General features: G+C 38.7%; 1 protein-coding gene across 1 annotated transcript; it reads left to right on the top strand.

Moving 5' to 3' along the window:
• The first annotated feature begins 707 nt into the window (after window positions 1-707).
• syt13 (synaptotagmin XIII) lies at window positions 708-16,536 on the top strand. Its single transcript, XM_079844198.1, has 6 exons — window positions 708-1,185; window positions 7,440-7,644; window positions 8,534-8,671; window positions 9,919-10,235; window positions 14,173-14,299; window positions 14,667-16,536. The coding sequence occupies exons 1-6, from the start codon at window positions 1,012-1,014 to the stop codon at window positions 14,969-14,971; spliced, it is 1,266 nt and encodes a 421-aa protein (XP_079700324.1). The 5' UTR covers window positions 708-1,011; the 3' UTR covers window positions 14,972-16,536.
• The last annotated feature ends 1,981 nt before the right edge of the window (window positions 16,537-18,517 follow it).

Below are 18,517 nucleotides of genomic sequence, written 5' to 3'. Positions count from 1 at the left end.
CCTTAAAAATATGACACCTTAAATAATATTAATGTCCAATCAGTATGTCATGCTTTAAATTGTTTGTAGGCCTTCATAACAGATGCAGCCCCAGTCTGTTCCTCTGTATAAGAGAATGTCTCTCTCCTCATCTCTCTTTCATTTATGTTCATTCACATTGACAAATAGCCTACCTATATAGGCATCTGTCCAAACTATCTGTCCTTGTGAAAGAATCAGAGAAGAGGCCTTTTCTGTTATTATAAGTCACAAAATGTGTGGAAATGTAGAACAAACCAATGTCACAATAAGAATGTGATATATCTTTCAACATATGCACAAATATTTGCAAGCAGGAGAGTGAGGTGTATGACCAAAACTAGTGCCCATCCTGTGGTGGTACCAAGACGCATCTCACAAAATTTAGGCCTATATCAAATATGAAAATTTAATAAGCAGTCAACGCCAAGGTCATGGTTTAGGTTCCCAGGGAATGCATGAACTGATAAAATGCAATGTAAGTTGATTTGGATAAAAATGTAATAATGCATAAATAAAATAACCCCCGGGCTTCATTCCTCATTATTTTAAGAATATTTCTATACTGTGTGAGTATATGAAGCTCTGCTAAAGCACACCAAGTGTGAAGGTGAGTTCATGCAGCTCTGACGTAAAGGCTGACGTGCAGCCACTTTGGTGATGAAGGGGGTGGGCTGCAGTGACAGACTTCTCCTTATTGAGGAGGGGTTGCCAGCCATCTAAGCCCCTCCCCCTTGATTACCTCCCTTCTGTCTATGTCTGCCTCCCTTTCCTCCTCTCTCCCTTTTGCTCCATCTGCCTGGCTGAGTTGGTTTCAGACAGTGCATCACACACGTGCCACTCTATGTCTCTAGTATCTCTCCACTCATCTCGTCTCTCCTTCTCTCTCACCATGGAGGCACATCACTGAAGAGTGGATTGTTCATCCTGTTTTCTCCTCTTCTCTCATCTGCACTTCATTCGGTGTGTTTGGGTGTCTGTTTCTGGGTGGGAATGCTCGTGTCTGCGACAGCGCTGTTGGGGGCTACGCTGGGTACCGTGTCTGGAGTGTTGACGCTGTGTGGTCTCTCCCTGCTTTGCAAGAGCTGTAAGAAGGGGAAACTTGAGAGAGGGGACGAGACTGACCCAGAGAAAGCCAAACCCAGTATCCTGCATACTCTGACACAGGTAAGACTGACACTCACTCACACACATCCATTGACCAGCAACCAGAATTGACATTTAAATACAGACAAAGGAAAGAGCTTATTAAAAGGACATAACAATACTAACAGAGATGAGAGATATTCAAAGAGTGAAATGTTCTGACTCACCTGAGTGGAAGGATGGAAGTGCTTACATAACGCAGGTTAGCTCTCTGAGGCAGAAACAGTGATTACTATACTAAAACGGATTTCTTTGCATGTATCTAAAAAAATTATTTACTGGATGTCATTATGGAATAATTCACAGGTAACATTATGATGCAAATGTACTGTTACATTGCAAATGAAATTTAATGGCCATTGTATCTGTCTACATGACACCTTATTTACTGGTGCATTGTATGATCAGAAAAACTTGGCTGAGGTGATTTGTGGAAGGTGATATAATTACAGTTTCAGACATTTCCGTTGACATGATACTTTCCTAATGAGGAGCAAACTGTGTACTTTAGGATACAAAGAGAAAGGGAGAAACCAGAAAGAGACATTACAAAAAAGAGCCAAAGTGTCTCTTGTTACAGCACATTTTCTGATTCTAGTTCTGAATCTTAATTGTACTATGTGGTCAATAGAATAGAATTTATATCTCCCCGAGGCAGAAATATTATCATAAGCAGACCTGCAAATCAAAAGAGAAGGATGAAAATCAGCCATCAATATTCTTAAATCAGATCAGCTCTCTCACTGAACTCTGATTGTGTCAAAGAACATCGAATCTATCCAGTGACCGGCAGGTTAAGGAGTAGTGAGGGACAAGTGTGTTATTATCAGAATCTTCTCCAGAGTGCTTTTATAAGAGGTAATTCGTTTAGAAATGATTTGTACTGATATTCATACACAAAAAAAACAGACAGGCATGCTTGTGTACACACATACTCGCACAATGGTGTTGTTCGGCATCTGCTGAGCTTTCCCTGAAACAGCCTAGAGTCACGACTCGTAGCTGCACATATACACATGATTGTTCTTCTGTCATGACGGGGGCTTTTCATTGACTTGTATTGGATTTATCTTGAGCTATTGATATTTCCTATCTCCTGCCTGTAAATGTAACCCTTACTGAAATATTTGAGCATTTTACATTTTAAGGTGTTTAACAGATCAAGGTGTTTTTCTTGTGGGGATAACTGGCTGGTTTCATATTTTAGTATTCTTTCGGGGACATTTGGTCATCACAATGTTGTCAGAACCCGACAGACCCCCCATCCAACCCCCCCCAACACACACACACACACACACAAACACAGACGTTGGGTTTCATGTTTTATGAGGACTTAGATATGATGATTTATTTACTTTACAGACTGTATATTCTATCCTCTAACCCTACCCATCACAGAAAACTCACAGATTTTTTTTTTTTAATTTTTAAAAAACAAACAAACCATCATTTTGTATGATTTAAAAGCTGTTTTACTCACGGGACCAAAAATTTAACATTTTATCCCCAGAATGTAGGGTATACCTGAACCACACACACACATCCTTTCATAGTCTGTGTATATTTATATTCATGAATCATCACATTGTTACATTTCTCTAAATCAAAAACCAAAATCAAAATCTTCATATACAGGCCAGAATATGTGTGTGAAGAGAATATCAAATAACAAAATATCAAAAAGGGCCACACTGTCACATTCAATGCAATGATGCACAGAAGAAGGGATTTGTCTTTTAATCCAAATAAATGACACAATCCAGGAAGCACCGGAGTAACACTGGATAGCATAACAGCCCATACATAAACAATACAAGACAATACCGGACAAAGAACCAAGGTAACTAAGGGCTATATATACATAAGGCAAACAAAGGGAGCTAAATTAAATTACTTTACTTTACTTTAGAGCTTTTTTTATCCCCTTTGGGCAATTAAAGTTAGGCTCACATGGTGCTTCACAAATAACACATATACATCCAAACAAACATGCAAACCCAATAAAATAAATAAAATTAAAAAAAAGAGAGAAAAAAAAAATAATAATAATTATAATAAAAAAATAATAATAATAATATATATATATATATATATATATATATATATATATATATATATATATATATATATATATATATATATATATATATATATATATATATATATATATATATATATATATATATATATATATATATATATATATATATATATATATATATATAAAAAACATTTTAAATCAGCCAAATTTGTTACATAAACGAAGTGCCACAGGCACAAAAGTAAATTTAAAATGATTTGTGGAACATCTCATTGTCCTTAAAGGTCCCGTTTTTCCTGTTTTTTTGAAGCTTTGATTGTGTTTACAGTGTTTACAGTTTACAGTGTTTACAGTTTACAGTGTTTACAGTTTACAGTGTGCAATATTACATGTGTTCATGTTTCGCGTGTAAAAAACCACAGTATTTTTCACACAATTTACTTATCTGTATACCGCTGTTTTCACTGTCCTCAAAACGGCCTGATGATTTCCTTATTCTATGAAGCCCCTCCTTCAGAAATACGTAACGAGTTCTGATTGTGCCAGCGGTTCCCGTGTTATGATTCGACAGCAGCTTAGCGCACGTTGCCCGGAAAGGTCACGCCTCTTACCATAACGGGGAGATGCATGTGCTCAAAGTACAGCGTCCCTGAAGGCCAAACAAAGGTGATTTGACTCCGGGATGAAAATAACAGCGTCTCGACGACATGGCGACAAACACTCTACGAACGCAACACTTCCTCTTCTCCACGTGGGAGAGCAAAAAGACCACGCCCCCTTTTTTGCGTATTCTTGTGGGCGGAGGTTAGTCCACAAACTGTTCTGATGTCATTAAAGCAGGATGTACAGGGATGTAGTCCAAACCGGCCGTTCGCTGTAGGCTTTGAAAGGGAACTTCTGTTAAATAACATATCTCGCTTGGCATTGAACTTTGAGCTTTATCATTTTACAGGTATTATTTATGCTCTAACAGCAACATTACACACTAACTAAAGTTTGAAAAATGGGATCACGAAGAACAGGACCTTTAAACGCCGCCCCAAGGGCAACCACTCAAACTCCAAATGCAGCGGGTGTGTGCTGTCTCCTATTATTTTGTGTGCCATTCTCAGAACTTGTTGTTCATAATACGATGCCAAGCTTCGTAAGGACACATAGTAACAATACCTTGTAAACGATTCTTGTTCTTTGTAGACAGTGACGAGAACAAACAAATAAAAGAAAAGAACAAAATACTTTCAATAAATGAATTGTAAAAAGACCTAAGGATTCTTTCCTGTACATTAAAATAATTAAGTTTCCTTAGTGCAAACAATCTCTGCAGTGCCTTTCCAATAATTGCATGAGAGTTTTGATCAAACTTCAACTTTTCATCCACTACATCCACTCGTGCATTATTTATGACCACAGGTTGAAGCGCCAGGTCTTTTTTTTACTAAAATTAATAATCATCTCTTTCGTTTTTGTTGCATTCAGATCTAATTTCATACTACAACACCAAGAAATAAAATCATATAAAACCAGGTGTATAATAAATGCCAGGTATAATAAATGCAGGTGAAACTAATCAGTAATTATGGAAACAAAATGGCACACACTAGGTAACTAGATCAACTTAATATGACAGGGAAAAGGAACAGAACCAGACCAAAACACAATGAAATTAAACATATCTGTGACATAGCAAAGTGCATCATTGCGCAGTTACTAAATAATGTTTGAATGAGGATGGAGGGTGGGGGCTCGGGATGTGGATGAGGGGCTGGAGAAGGGCAGGAAACCCAGAGCACAGCAAGGACGAAGGCCCACGGCAGAGTCGAGGGAGGGAAGAGCCATGGTGGAGGATTGGCAGATGAAACCCGGGGGACAACATACTGAGATAAAGCTGATGGAGGTGGAGACCCAAGTGGAACCGATGAGATCGGGAGACACAGATGGTAAATGGTAAACTTTTCAAAAAAAGTTTTCAACAGACCCATGGCTATCCAAAGCGTTTTACATATTGCCTCACATTCACCCATTCATACACCGACGGCGGTGTCAGCCATGCAAGGCACCATCCAGCTTGTCGGGAGCAGCTGGGGTTAGGTGTCTTGCTCAAGGACACCTCGACACTTGGTCAGGTGGAACCAGGGATTGAACCATCAACCTTCCGGTTTGTAGACAACCTACATGAACCACTGAGCCACTGCTGCCCACAAATGTATGGATCTGGAGACTGAAGCGGAGCCGCTGCGACGAGCGTCCGAGGCAGAGCCAGGGTGCCAGAGGACTGAAGTGTAGCCAGTGGAACTGAGGACCAAGGTGGAGCCAGAGGGAAGGTGGGGCCCGACAGAGCAGAAGGGGAGGAGGGATGAAGTGCAGCTGAAAGCCTAGAAGTCCATGACTGACCATGGCAAAGCCGAAGGGACGAGGGATCCAGGTGGAGCCGTAAGAACGACGGCCCCAGGTGAAGCCGAGGGAGGGAGCAACCAAAGTGGAGCCAAATGGTTGACTGGCCAAGGTGGAGTGACAGGCTCGTGGCTGGAGGCGGAGCTAAATCCTCTTGCCAAGTTGGAGCTGGAGACCGCAAGACCTGAAGCAGATCCACGCAGCAGAGTGGAGTCAGAGAAGGAGCCAAGGGACTGAAGGGAACCAGCAGAGGTGGGGCAGAGGAACTGGCTGACATTGGTAGAAGAGGTGGGAGAGGGAGGCTGGGTGGGATAACTGGGGACACAGGAGATTTAGAGCTGGGCGGAACCAGAGGAGACACAGGAGACTTGGAGCTGGGGCAGGACCAGCAGCGACAGGAGACATAGGGAAATATCCTCTTCCAATTCCTCATCGGTTTAATTGCCAGAGGCCAGGTAAAGCTCACCCTCAGTGGCGGGAGTGTGGGTGGGGCTTCCTTCCATGCCCTCGTACTAGTAGGACACCCACTGGCACAGATGATGTTGCCGGGTTATGCACCCGGTCAGACTCTTGAGGTTAGCTCAGTTGTGGTCTATGGCACTGACAGTAGTACTGCTACATTTTAAAATTAAAACAAGAAAAATGCAGGATTTTTTTTTTCTTCCGTTTTTCTGTAACTTTGTTTGTTTCTTTGAATCTCCTGCGTCGTGCGCTTACTATAGCCACAGACGTTACACACACATCAAACCACTAGACCACTAGAACAGTGGCACTAATCCCTATCGCAGTTTGATTCTGTGACATTCCACGTTATAAAGAAAATAAAAATTGTATGACTGCATTCTGCAAAATCATGGGGCCCTATAATCAGTATCTCCATTTAAGAAAGAGAAGATGATGATTGTGAGTGTGTATAAGTCTTACAACCTCTTTTAAAGATATACCCAATTAAAATGTAAGCTGGGGCAGACAGGAGCATCAGAGGTAAACGCATGAGCAGAAACAAACTAATTCTAGCTCATTTGCTGATTTTGTCTAAAAAAAACACCACAATGAAGATAGAATTTGAGTATCTAAAGGATTATATGACTGTGTGCATGTATATCAGTATATATTTAGCGTTAAGGTCAGTTTCATATCGGATTGTAAAGTAGGCGAGCACCGTCTCATTGCACCAGTATTTATTATTAATGAAGAGGGGACGGGGGAAGATGAGAGGAATTTAAGAATATCTTCTCACGCTCTTTTCTCTGTGCACTCTATTTCAGCATTATAACTGCCCACCTGGGGGAAGTGGAGTGTTCTTGTATTGATTTTTTTTATTCATACTTGCCTGTTTTTTCAGACTCTCTACACATCGAAACCCAATGAAACATTAAATTCATCCAGCAGAAAGCCCCATAGTGAAACGCCCCTGTCTCATGTCTATGGCATTGTAAGGTGGTTAAATTGATGCAGAGTACAGTATAATGTAAGGTTTAAGTATGAAAGACTGGAATTGATTATTTTTTGAGTTTCAGTTCGTCTGGGAATGGAAATGATTCATGCATACTGAGACTATATTACTGTTTGTTATATTTGTTGGTTGGTTTTTGATTAGGTCAGTGTAGTTTTATTGAATATGCTTTTTGGTTTAAATCAAGTTTTACTGGAATGGTATTACTTGGCATGATCAATGTTTTCAGAATATCCCATTATAATTGTAAGACATTTTTGAGCAGGTTGAATACATACGGTTTGAGTGATGTAACCAACTACCTTTCTTATCCATTCTCTAACCAATCATATTATTTCCCTGCAGCTCATCATTTTTATTTTCTCTCTCTTCATGTACATCTTTTAGTTCAGTGTGCAGAAGTGCACCGAACCCATCCAGCCTCAAGCATCTTTGAAGTTCCCTAAAATCTACCGGCCCAAACCTTCTGTCACTTCTCAAGAGGTAATAAACTACAAAGAACATGGAGCTGCCAACGACAGGTCTGCTGCCGAGCTCGACACCTGTAACCAGGCAACCGAACGTGAGGAGGTCTTCTCCCTCCCGCGGCAAGGTAAGCAAATGACAGCTAAAATCTCATTGGGGGAAGCTGTGTGTGTGCGTGTCTGGTTTCTCTGTGCATTCCAGTCCACTTCAGCCAGTGTGAGAAACCAGATAATTTCAGTCAGTCTGAATTCAGTCAATCTGAGCATGACTTTATTTATGGAGCTGAAAGATTTGAATTATGAACTAGTCATTTTACCCCTAATGGATTAGACACCCCTAACTGGAATTTCTGCCATTAAACACCATTAACATGTTAGAAACCAGTGGCATTTTTTATGCTATTAAAATCCGTGCAGATTTTGCCCAGAGGCTATTGTTAACCTCTCATACGCATACATTGGTCTGACTCATAGCGCACAGCATCTATCACGATAAGTAAAGGTTACATACAAAAAAGTAATTCATGATCAAGGCCCTCCTTTGTGAGAAAGACGTAATTTTACCCACCCACTAGCAGATGCAGAGAAAGAAAGAGATAAAGAGAAGTGCTATACATTTCTCGCAGAATTTAACAACATGCTTGCTGTTGTTCTGAATGTCGTGCTACATGTGCCGAGTATGATATTGCTTTATGGATTTTTACATTTTTGGTTTCCATTTACATGGTCTATTTTTAATCCACCAATGAAAACAGTTCCAGACACTACATGTCTACAAGCAGCACTGAGTAACAAATGAATCATAAACTAATCTAATGATATTAATCGAATCTCTTTGAAATGCAGTCACTTGCCACCAACTACTGGCTTATCAATGTAACCTGCAGAACCAACTATAATCTGTCATATCTTTCTGGTCTCAGGAATGCAAAATATTTTAATGAGAACCCTTCCCCTAAAATATTCGTTATTTACTCAGAACTGAATCTGCACTCATATTTATTTCCTTTACATTAGCTTCTGCAGATGAAACGCCCTGCACATCTGAGCAAACCGGTGCCATGACGACAAGTAGCTCCATCCTATATCCTAAACTGCACTTCTCCATTAGTCTGCACAAAGAGAGCGGAGAGCTACACATCAACATTGTCGAAGGTAACAAACATGCATCTACTCTTCTGTTTCTAGAAAGATAGTGGGGCACCAATAGATCGCAGGTGAATCTCAGGCTATTTATGTAATTTATGTTAACTTTTATCGTACGATATATTTTATCGCCATACAATAACTGCGTGAACAATTCAGTGTTTTTGTTAACTTAAACTATTAAAAAGAACTATTAATTGAAATAAAGCTGAAATAAAATAAAATATATATATTAGATGAAACACTTAATTAAACTTTAAATGTATCTTTATTTATATTTCGTTTTTTTAAATAATTTTTTATATTTATACTTTATTTTTAGTTTTTGAAGTTGAAGTACTAAAACGCAAATAAAAATAAAATAAATAATAATAAAAAAAACTTATGAAAATGAGAACAGCACACAACAAAATTACTACAATTAAAATGAAAGCTGAAAATATAAAAAAATTCAAAATATTATTGTATAAATAAACACTAATAATAATCACTGATAATCTTTCCTTACAGTAAGCTGTTATCTGCAGCAGCCACATCTTTGATTCAGTGAGTTCAGGGAACTAGACAATTGAAAATTCGTAAAGGAATGGTTTTGTGGATTAACAGATTTATTAAAAAGAACAAACAAACAGGATCCTCTGACAGGATAGTATGAAGCTAAAAAAATCTGAGAATATGCTCATCATTCACTACGCAATATTCTTTAGGATCTAGGAGGAGCAGTTTTAAGGTCATCAGAAGGTCACACAAAATGAGCATATATCGGTAAAAAGCAGGCTTTGGTGTTGTACTTGTAATCCTCTAATGGCTCAGACAGGTGTGTTGTGTTTTTGGTGTCACTGTATAGCGTTTTTGGGCCGCTTTTGGTGCTGGACCAGAGGGAGGATTTGATATTCAAAACTCTCTGTGATTAAACCAATGTTTGAGAGAAATAAAAGCCTCTTTCAGGCAGCTTAAAGCCTCTTAATCACAGAATTACCATTTCAATAGTTGCAGCCGTGATTGATACGCATCATTATCGGTAATGAGAGTAAATCTGCTTTAAACTCGAAACCTCTATTCTGCTCATCTAAAGAGGAAGGAGAGAGAGGATCCGTCATGCTGGTTGAGATGTAGAAAGGAATGAAAAGTGAGGAGTTATAAAAAAGAGAATAAGTGATGCTTGGTGCCTCTGAGGTTTGGAGCAGCTTCATGTGGCTCAATTTGTCATCCTGTTCCTTGTTATAATATGACTCATATTCTCCTTTTTTCCGCAGCGGAGAATATATCAGTGGATGCAGGATGTGAGGGATATATATCAGGGTGTGTGAGTGTCTCTGAAGAGCAGAAGCACGCTCAGACAGCGGCCCACAAGCTGGCAGCACATGTGCAGTGGGGAGAGGAGTTGGTCTTCGCCCTCCCTCTGGAGGGCACAGAAGACACGGATGGTCTAGATGGAGAGGTGGCCCTCTCCCTTCACTGCTGTGATCGATTCTCCCATAATTCTAATCTGGGCACGATGCGCTTTAAACTGGCTGATGTAAGCATGATGTTGGATGCTGACTGTTGGGTTGACTTACAGCCACCCAAACAGGTAAGGAACATTGCTTACAACTGTCCACGATTGAAACAGGAGAACCCAAGTACCTTTTTCTTCTTTGGAAAATTATGAACTATGCATTAAATTACTGCTATGAATTCACTGAACACCAAAATATTCACTTTTTCAATTTTAACCCTTTATTCCTAATTTAGGATTAGGGCCAAATATGACCCATTGGGCTTTATGCGTATCATTTCAAAGAATCACAATATCAAACACTGTCAATGCAAACTATTTTAAATTTAGGAAAATAATCAGTCAACCACACAGCTACATTTAACAATGTTTTTTTGCACGATGTGGCTACATCTGTGGGCTAGCAGTCTCGGCAAACGGCACATCTTCATCACTGGACGAGTCACTGTCTTGGGCAGAAGATTCACCACAATCACTTTCATGCGGTTGAAACAATTCATCAGAATCGCTATCGCTGTCCAATTCAGGGCCAAAGTCACTATCATCAGCTTCAAGTTGCTCCAATACTTGTCTTACAGTGATCTTTCTCTGATGCTTTCCCTGTTCTGAAAAGGGAGCGGCCTTACTCCCTGACAAGATATACTACTTTATTAGTCTCTGGCCCTGTACTACTGACCCAACTTGGTAAAATATATTATACAAATAAATTTATTTCAAGGATTTAGCCAAATACAGGACTGTCACCATTCTCCATCAAAGTCACTCAAAGAACCACAGGGTCATTTTTGACCCAACATTTTTTTAACCCATACACCCAGAGGGTCATTTTTGGCCCATCGTTTTTTTAACTAGCTCAGAGTCGCTAATTTATCCAAAAATAATATAAAACATACTTCTTGGCATTCTGCAAGCTAATACTAAATAGATTAACAAAAAATGCACAATTCTACCAACCGCTGGTTTGCTGAGAAGACGATTTTGTTTGGGTAGGTTTCCAGCTCAACAAAACAGCTGTGATCAGCCATCTTGTTACTACCACTCTGGCACTTGTGAGTTCAATAATCATTCTCTAGGTGTCTCTATGCAGGGGGCAGAAGTGGCACTCTAGGCTTTTGAAGTTAAATTTGACAATTTTTTTTTCTTTTTTCATTTTGGGTAGCAGCAATTAACAGCGGCCAAATTTGACCCCATGGGTTCTCCAGGGTTAAAGAGGACCTTTTATGCTTTTTACATTTTCAACCGTGTGTAATGTTGCTGTTTGCGCATAAAGAAGGTCTGCAAAATAATCCTAATTAAAAAATGTCCAAGCAAAAAAAGGGGCGAGGCCTGAGTGAGTTGCATTAACAGTGTGTTGAAACTCGCGGTTATGGGAAGAGGAGTGTGACATTTCCAAAACAAGCTGGAAGCAATAAACCAATCACAACACACTGGTTTAGCTAACCAATCAGAGCACATTGAGCTTTTCAGAAGGAAGGGTTTCACAGAGACTGGAGGCTGCATTCGAAATCACATACTTACCTAGGCTACTATATAGTAGGCGAAAAAAGTATGTCCGAATTCACTGTACTCTTAAAAGTGTAGGCAGAAAGTACCCAGATGGCCCACTACCTCCGGAGAGATTCTGAAGTGTGCATACGATGGACACTTTATTATCCCATGAGTCCACGGGAGAGGATTTGTGAATGGTGAAGCGACGTAACTGATGATGGTAGGTCATGTGATAATGAAACCATGGTGAATGTAGTACGTCCAGATTGCATTCATACTACCCACATTCATACTATATAGAATGTAATTTTTAGCAGTTGCAAAGTAATTACTTATTCAAAATAAGTACCTACTTGAGAGAGTATGCGATTTCGGACTGAACAGACAGACTGGAAAGAGAAGTGCCGCGACAATGTAAAATATGTGAAAAAATTGTGTTTTGTTAACTTTTCTAGTAGACCCCAAAAACTAAATCAAGACTTTGTAAAAGAGCATAATGCCCCTTGCACATTTAGCACTAAGAAATTCAGCTGCGTAATACAGTCAATTTTGTCAGCTGTTCATTTTCACAAAATAAACCTCATCAGGGTGAGACATTGCAAAATTTGTAAAATAAAAAAATTATATATATATATAATATTTATTGCCAGGTATTTAAAATGTTTGATATATATTCAGTAAAATTGAAGCTTAGATTAATTTTTGTATTTTTTTTTTTATTTAATACTAGTGGTTATACTTATAAGCACTGGTGCTAACTATTTATGTCTGTGGTTTGGTGTTACCACTACGACTATATTTATCAAAATATAGATTAAAATATGTCAAATCTGCAAGTTATCAGCATAACAGCCTAACAGTCATTTGTTGCAACATCACAGACATAAAGTATTCTTTTCCTTAAAGTATGTATTTCTTATGTTATAAAATGTAATAAAACATGTAATAAAACAGCAATAGGTACAGCAATAGGGGGTATTCTTTTGACACACTTTTCACTTGCCGTGGTCACACACTTGGTGAGAGATGAAGACTTTATTATGGGATGCTTACTGTGTATTTCTTTGTTTTTCTAAAAAGTGCACATATTGACAGGAGTTTAGAAATAGCTCAGACATTTCTTTTGGATATCCACATATGTGCAGGTTACTGCGCACAAGTGGTAGGAGAATCAATCCGAGTTTATTTTAGGATACTGTACTCCCTCCACACCTTGTTTGCTTAAAATCAGTCTCTTGGGTCCCAACTAGATTTAAACACACACATAAACAAACACATGCATGCATTCCACCCCCACTGCTGTGTGATCTGTTGATGATGTCATAGACCTCCAGAGCAGGAGATCTCTATCTGCGTCATCACACCTCCCAGAGGAGATCCGGTTCTAACAGACACACACACACACACACACACACACACACACACACACACAGAGACATGCCAGGAATTACTAACTACCACTGGACTGCAGAGAGGAAGAGAGAGAGAGAGAGAGAGAGAGAGAGAGAGAGAGAGAGAGAGAGAGAGAGAGAGAGAGAGAGAGGCGTCCATTTACTCACAAACACTGACACACATGAACTCACAAACTCTTATACACACACCACTTAAAGTGTGTGTTTGCATGTACAGTATGTAACGTGCCAGTGATAAAGAGGATGACGCAGATTGAACTGGGTTATGAGCACCACTCAGAATGTATTATTTGTTCACACTTTATTATTGTGTGTACTCTTATTTATCATATGACTCATGTTTGATTATTCAGGATAGGGCTTTGGTTTATGATGCCTTGGACGCTTTTATTTTTCTACCTTCTAATTCCATTCTTGTAAACATAATTCACGAATGAGGGAATGAGACGGAAACTGATGTACTGAGTATGTGCAGTAATATCTTCTCGCATTGAATACAATTTCAATTAATTTCCAGTTTGAATATTACTATGCTAATATGACTATGAATAATGATTGCAGTACCCTAAAGCTTTCCATTTTGTTTGTTTGAATAATGTTTATCAGTATTATTTGTCACTGTGTTCATATTGACTGCTCTGGAGTAATATCAAACACAACGGTTTGATAAATCCAATCTCTTCAGACTTGAATCAAAAGCACCAGATTATATTTCAGGAAAATGTCATGTTCTGCTCATGCAGCTGATTAAGTGGGGCTGACTGATTTGTATAAGGTCATCATGGTTATGAAATATCATAAATCAGAGTGTTTAATCTGAGGGCTTTGCTGACAAATTGACCATTTAAAATCAGCACATTTTGCCCTGAGAGAGGAACTGGTCACATCCAGTCTGCCTCACAAATTACTAGAACATTTGCATGAAATTATTCTCTATGTCAAGTTCATTAACCCTGCAAGGAAAAATTATAAATATGCAAATTTTAAAATCTCTTTTATGCGAGTTTAAAAAGTACAATTCCCTGACACAAAAAGTCAATTATTTTATTCAAAAACTTTGATCCAAGAAGCATTTCAAGACTTTCAATCCAAAGTTTCTCTGTCTTTTTCAGCAGGAAGTGACATCATCAGCTGGAGAGCTACTGTTGTCGCTCAGTTATCTGCCAGCAGCCAATCGACTTGGGGTGGTAGTAATGAAGGCTAGAGGACTTCAGTCAGACAAACTGAAAGACAACATAGGTATTTACCACCAACATACGATCATGGCGACACTTAAAACAATGTGAACAATAAAATTAATCCCAAATCAACTATTAATAACTTACATAATCATTTGATTTATATTCATTTATATTCTTTTAAATTAAGACAGTGTTTCATAATATTACTGATTTTACAAAAAAAAATATTAAATAAATGCTACCTGGATTACTTTTTTCAAACAAATTCAAAAATCTTGACCGATAGTTTACATGTACACACATTAAATATAAATCCATCCATTTTCCAAACCGCTTGTCCTAAATAAACTACAGTACATACAATATTAATGTCAATATTTTAAGTGTAATAAAGAGAATACTGTACCCTTTATGTTCTCTGATAGATCTATCAGTAAAGTTGACCTTGAAACATCAAAATGTCAAGTTGAAGAAGAAGCAGACGCGGCGAGTGAAGCACAAGATGAATCCGGTCTGGAACGAGATGATGATGTTGGAGCTGCCCAGTGAGCTACTGGCTAAATCCAGCGTGGATTTGGAGGTACTGAACCTGGCCAGTCCCGGGACCCTGCTCCCCCTGGGCCGCTGCATGCTGGGGCGCCACACCTCCGGCACTGGCCTGCAGCACTGGAAACAGATGCTAGATAATCCACGCAAGCAGATTGCAATGTGGCATCCTCTATACACCTAAGAATACATGTTAATATTCTCCAAACCGCCACCTATACGCAATGCCGTTGGTTTTTTAACAATAGTACTAAAAAATGTAGTTCTCCAATATACAAAATATTTAAGTAGATTTAATGAATGAACCCAGCTGTTATCATTTCGTAATATGAAACTTAACTTCTCTGCAGGTAAAGGCTGAACTACTTGTTACACAGTAGTTTAGGGTATTTTAATGTAAGCAGTGCTGCATTTAACTTTGGTGTTGTTGTTAATGTGTGTTTAAAATACTCAATGCTGTTTTAAACTGGTCAGAGTTGGAGCCGTCTTGATTCCTGAATAATATGACTGAACAACCCACCCAATCAATATCATAGTGACTGGCAAACGGCACATATCTGATACGGTGTAAACCTTGGATGGATCAGATCAGGGGAAAGGTTAAACTACTGTATCTTACCAGGTTTGGCAGAACAGACGTCTCTCATAACTCATCATAGATTAACAATCGCAACAAATTTTACAATCTTTTTTGTTTTACAAATTTTTTTTTGCCAAATTAAGCCCTTATTTGATCCGCCGGCAGTGCTTTTTTGACAGCATCATAATACAGAAATCAGTCTAATGTGGTCAGAACACTTAGAGAAATACCAAGAAATTCAAACATATTTAATTTTTCAGATCAATAGCAACAAAAAAAATTCTCTGCTATTTAGAGTATTAGCTATTTATGGATCCTCCTAGTCCCACTGTTACAGTTGGGAATGATGGAGCCATGCTCAATAACTGTAGATTGTGGCTAGTATCTTTACAGCAGTAACGCACTGAATAAACAGGGTCTCAATAGGGCAGCTTTACTCTACAGAAAATTTTTTAAATGTATCACTGTCTTCTTATGAAGAAAAAAGTCAATATATATAGCAGGATATGTAGGCCTATACTATATATATAGTATAGGCCTACAGACCCATCAACTGTTTGGTTACCGGCATTCTTTCAAATATTTTCTTCTACCCTGTTTTATTCCAGAAATGTATTTGTGTTTCAGCAGGAGTGCACATTCTACTCTGCCTAACAACTGACATCAATAACAATAATATTTAGGACCTCTTAAACACAAATACTGACCACAACTGCTCCACTGACCAATGCATCCAAATGCCACTAAAACAAATTGTATGTGTCAAATATTAAGCTTCTTGGAAAGAATGCATATTTTGTGCTAAAACCAACACAGTAGTCATTCAACCACATGGCAAATCAAATCACTCAGCTGTATATGTAAATATTCAGCTCAGTCACGCAAGATATTTGCTAAATGATTTGCTGTGCTTCTTAATTTGCCTGTCAGTCATCTTTTCGGTGCAATGGTTATTGGATTTACCTCATTTCTGTGCTTGATACTTTTCCAGAGAGGAATCACTGTTAATCACTGAAATCTGATCCATCTGTATGACTTACTGCATACTCTTGATTTCATACAGACAGAAATGTATTTCTATTTTTAACCCACAGATATGCTTGAAACAAATAACCTTATGTTGGTGTGAAATAAAAATTCTTTTGAAATAAAAACTTTTCTCAAAATGGGTTATTTCTCGTGTGTTTGCTTGATATCAGAGATTTGACGGATCTATTTATAGACATGGTCAGACTTGATAGATGACACGCAGATGAGCAAGAGCAAGCAAGGAAGTGACAGATATCCAGACTAACAGCACCTCCCACAAACCACACCAAATCAACACACACTGATGAATGTATCAGCGAGAGAAAGAGAGAGAGAGAGAGAGAGCGAGAGAAAGAAAGAAAGAATGAAAAACAAAATGGAGAGTCTGCAAACACAGGTGGCAGCATCACTTGATAACAACATATTAAAGTCATCTTTCTTTTACCACGCTTTTCTCCCTCTCATCCTAAAAAAAGGATTGTTGTATAACTGTTCATTTTAATATGTTCTGTGTTGTTGCTGGTGGACATGGCAGGCCACAGTACCCAGTCTTATTATAGTCTGTATAATCAGAATGGACGAGCTCAGTGTCTGTCTGCTCGGCAGCCTTGAAAATGGCACAGGATACCAGCAGAATGCATCACTGATGAGCTTCTTGCATAATCCCACTGATAAAAAAAAAACCTCCCACCTGCTAGATTTCCCTGCCAGAGCTAAAAATGATTGTGCTGGTTCGCTCTTCCTGAAGGAGCTGTGTGTGTGTGTGTGTGTGTGTGTGTGTGTGTGTGTGTGTGTGTGTGTGTGTGTGTGTGTGTGTGTGTGTGTGTGTGTGTGTGTGTGTGTGTGTGTGTGTGTGTGTGTGTGTGTGTGTGTGTGTGTGTGTGTGTGTGTGTGTGTGTGTGTGTGTGTGTGTGTGTGTGTGTGTGTGAGGTTAGTGTGAGGGGATAGAATATACAGTTTGTACAGTATAAAAACCATTACGTCTATGGAGAGTCCCCACAAAGAAACTAAACCAGACGTGTATGTGAATCAATTTGTGGACACACTATACGTCACATACAAATTACTTTAAGCTTGCTGTCACCAGCATGTTTAAACACATAATGAATGAGAAACAGAATGAAAAGAAATTGACTGCTGTTTCTGCCTTATATCAGAACAACCAAGCAACAGGCTCTTCATATTATATAAACTCACAATGTGAAAAGTATGTTTTGCTACTGAAAAATGTTTCTGATCAACTGATTCAGTGAAGAGAATTACATGAGAAAAACATTTCCATCACTCTTCCATTCACAACACATATCTAAAGTTTATTAAAATGTATGTAAAATAATACAGTGCACATAATGCTGTACACGCTCATTTAAATTGACTGAGAGAGAGAGAGAGAGAGAGAGAGAGAGAGAGAGAGAGAGAGAGAGAAAGAGAGAGAGCTCATTAAAGTTCTCATTATGGTTTTCTATGTGAAAACCTCAAAATTACAGCTCATTATTTTCTTTGCCCAGCATGGACAGCACAAATAACGCTGGCCTCATTCACATCGAACGCAAGACTGCTTTGAACAAACCCGTCTGAAATCCCTCATCACACTGGGAGGAGTTCTTCCCAAAAAAACAACAACACATGAAATATAGATCGAGGGAAAAGCTGCCCTAGAAAATATTTATTTTGGATGCTGAGGGGAGTGAGGCTGGTATGAACCTTGCTGTAAAACAAAAAGAGAAAAAGCTACTGCGTGAAGCTACCTGTGCTGCTTTCTATCATCTCATCTGTCTCTTTCTCTCCTTTGTCTTCGTGTGGCATCAGCTGGTACAGACAGAGAAAGTCACCATGAAATCAACATGGACAACTCTTCTTTGTGACACTGCTACTTGTTTTCTCTCCAATAGGCTAAGAAGAGTAGTGTAAATTGAATGAACTCTCTGGGGTTCTTCGGGTCAAAAATGACTCTAAGCGTTTTATAAAAAAATCTCTAAAATGAATCTCTAAAACATCAAGAGTGCAAAACAGACAAAAAAACTCACACACACAAAACACAATCAGCTTTTGGAATGGCACGCGTTCATTTGTGTGTGCATGTGTTTTTGTGTGTGTAATTGTGTGTGTGTGTGTGTGTGT

This window comes from Gobio gobio, assembly GCF_949357685.1.
Source record: "Gobio gobio genome assembly, chromosome: 2".
In the NCBI taxonomy this organism is placed as follows: domain Eukaryota; kingdom Metazoa; phylum Chordata; class Actinopteri; order Cypriniformes; family Gobionidae; genus Gobio; species Gobio gobio.
The sequence above is the reverse complement of the archived record's forward strand: the minus strand, read 5'-3'. Positions and strand labels throughout refer to the sequence as shown.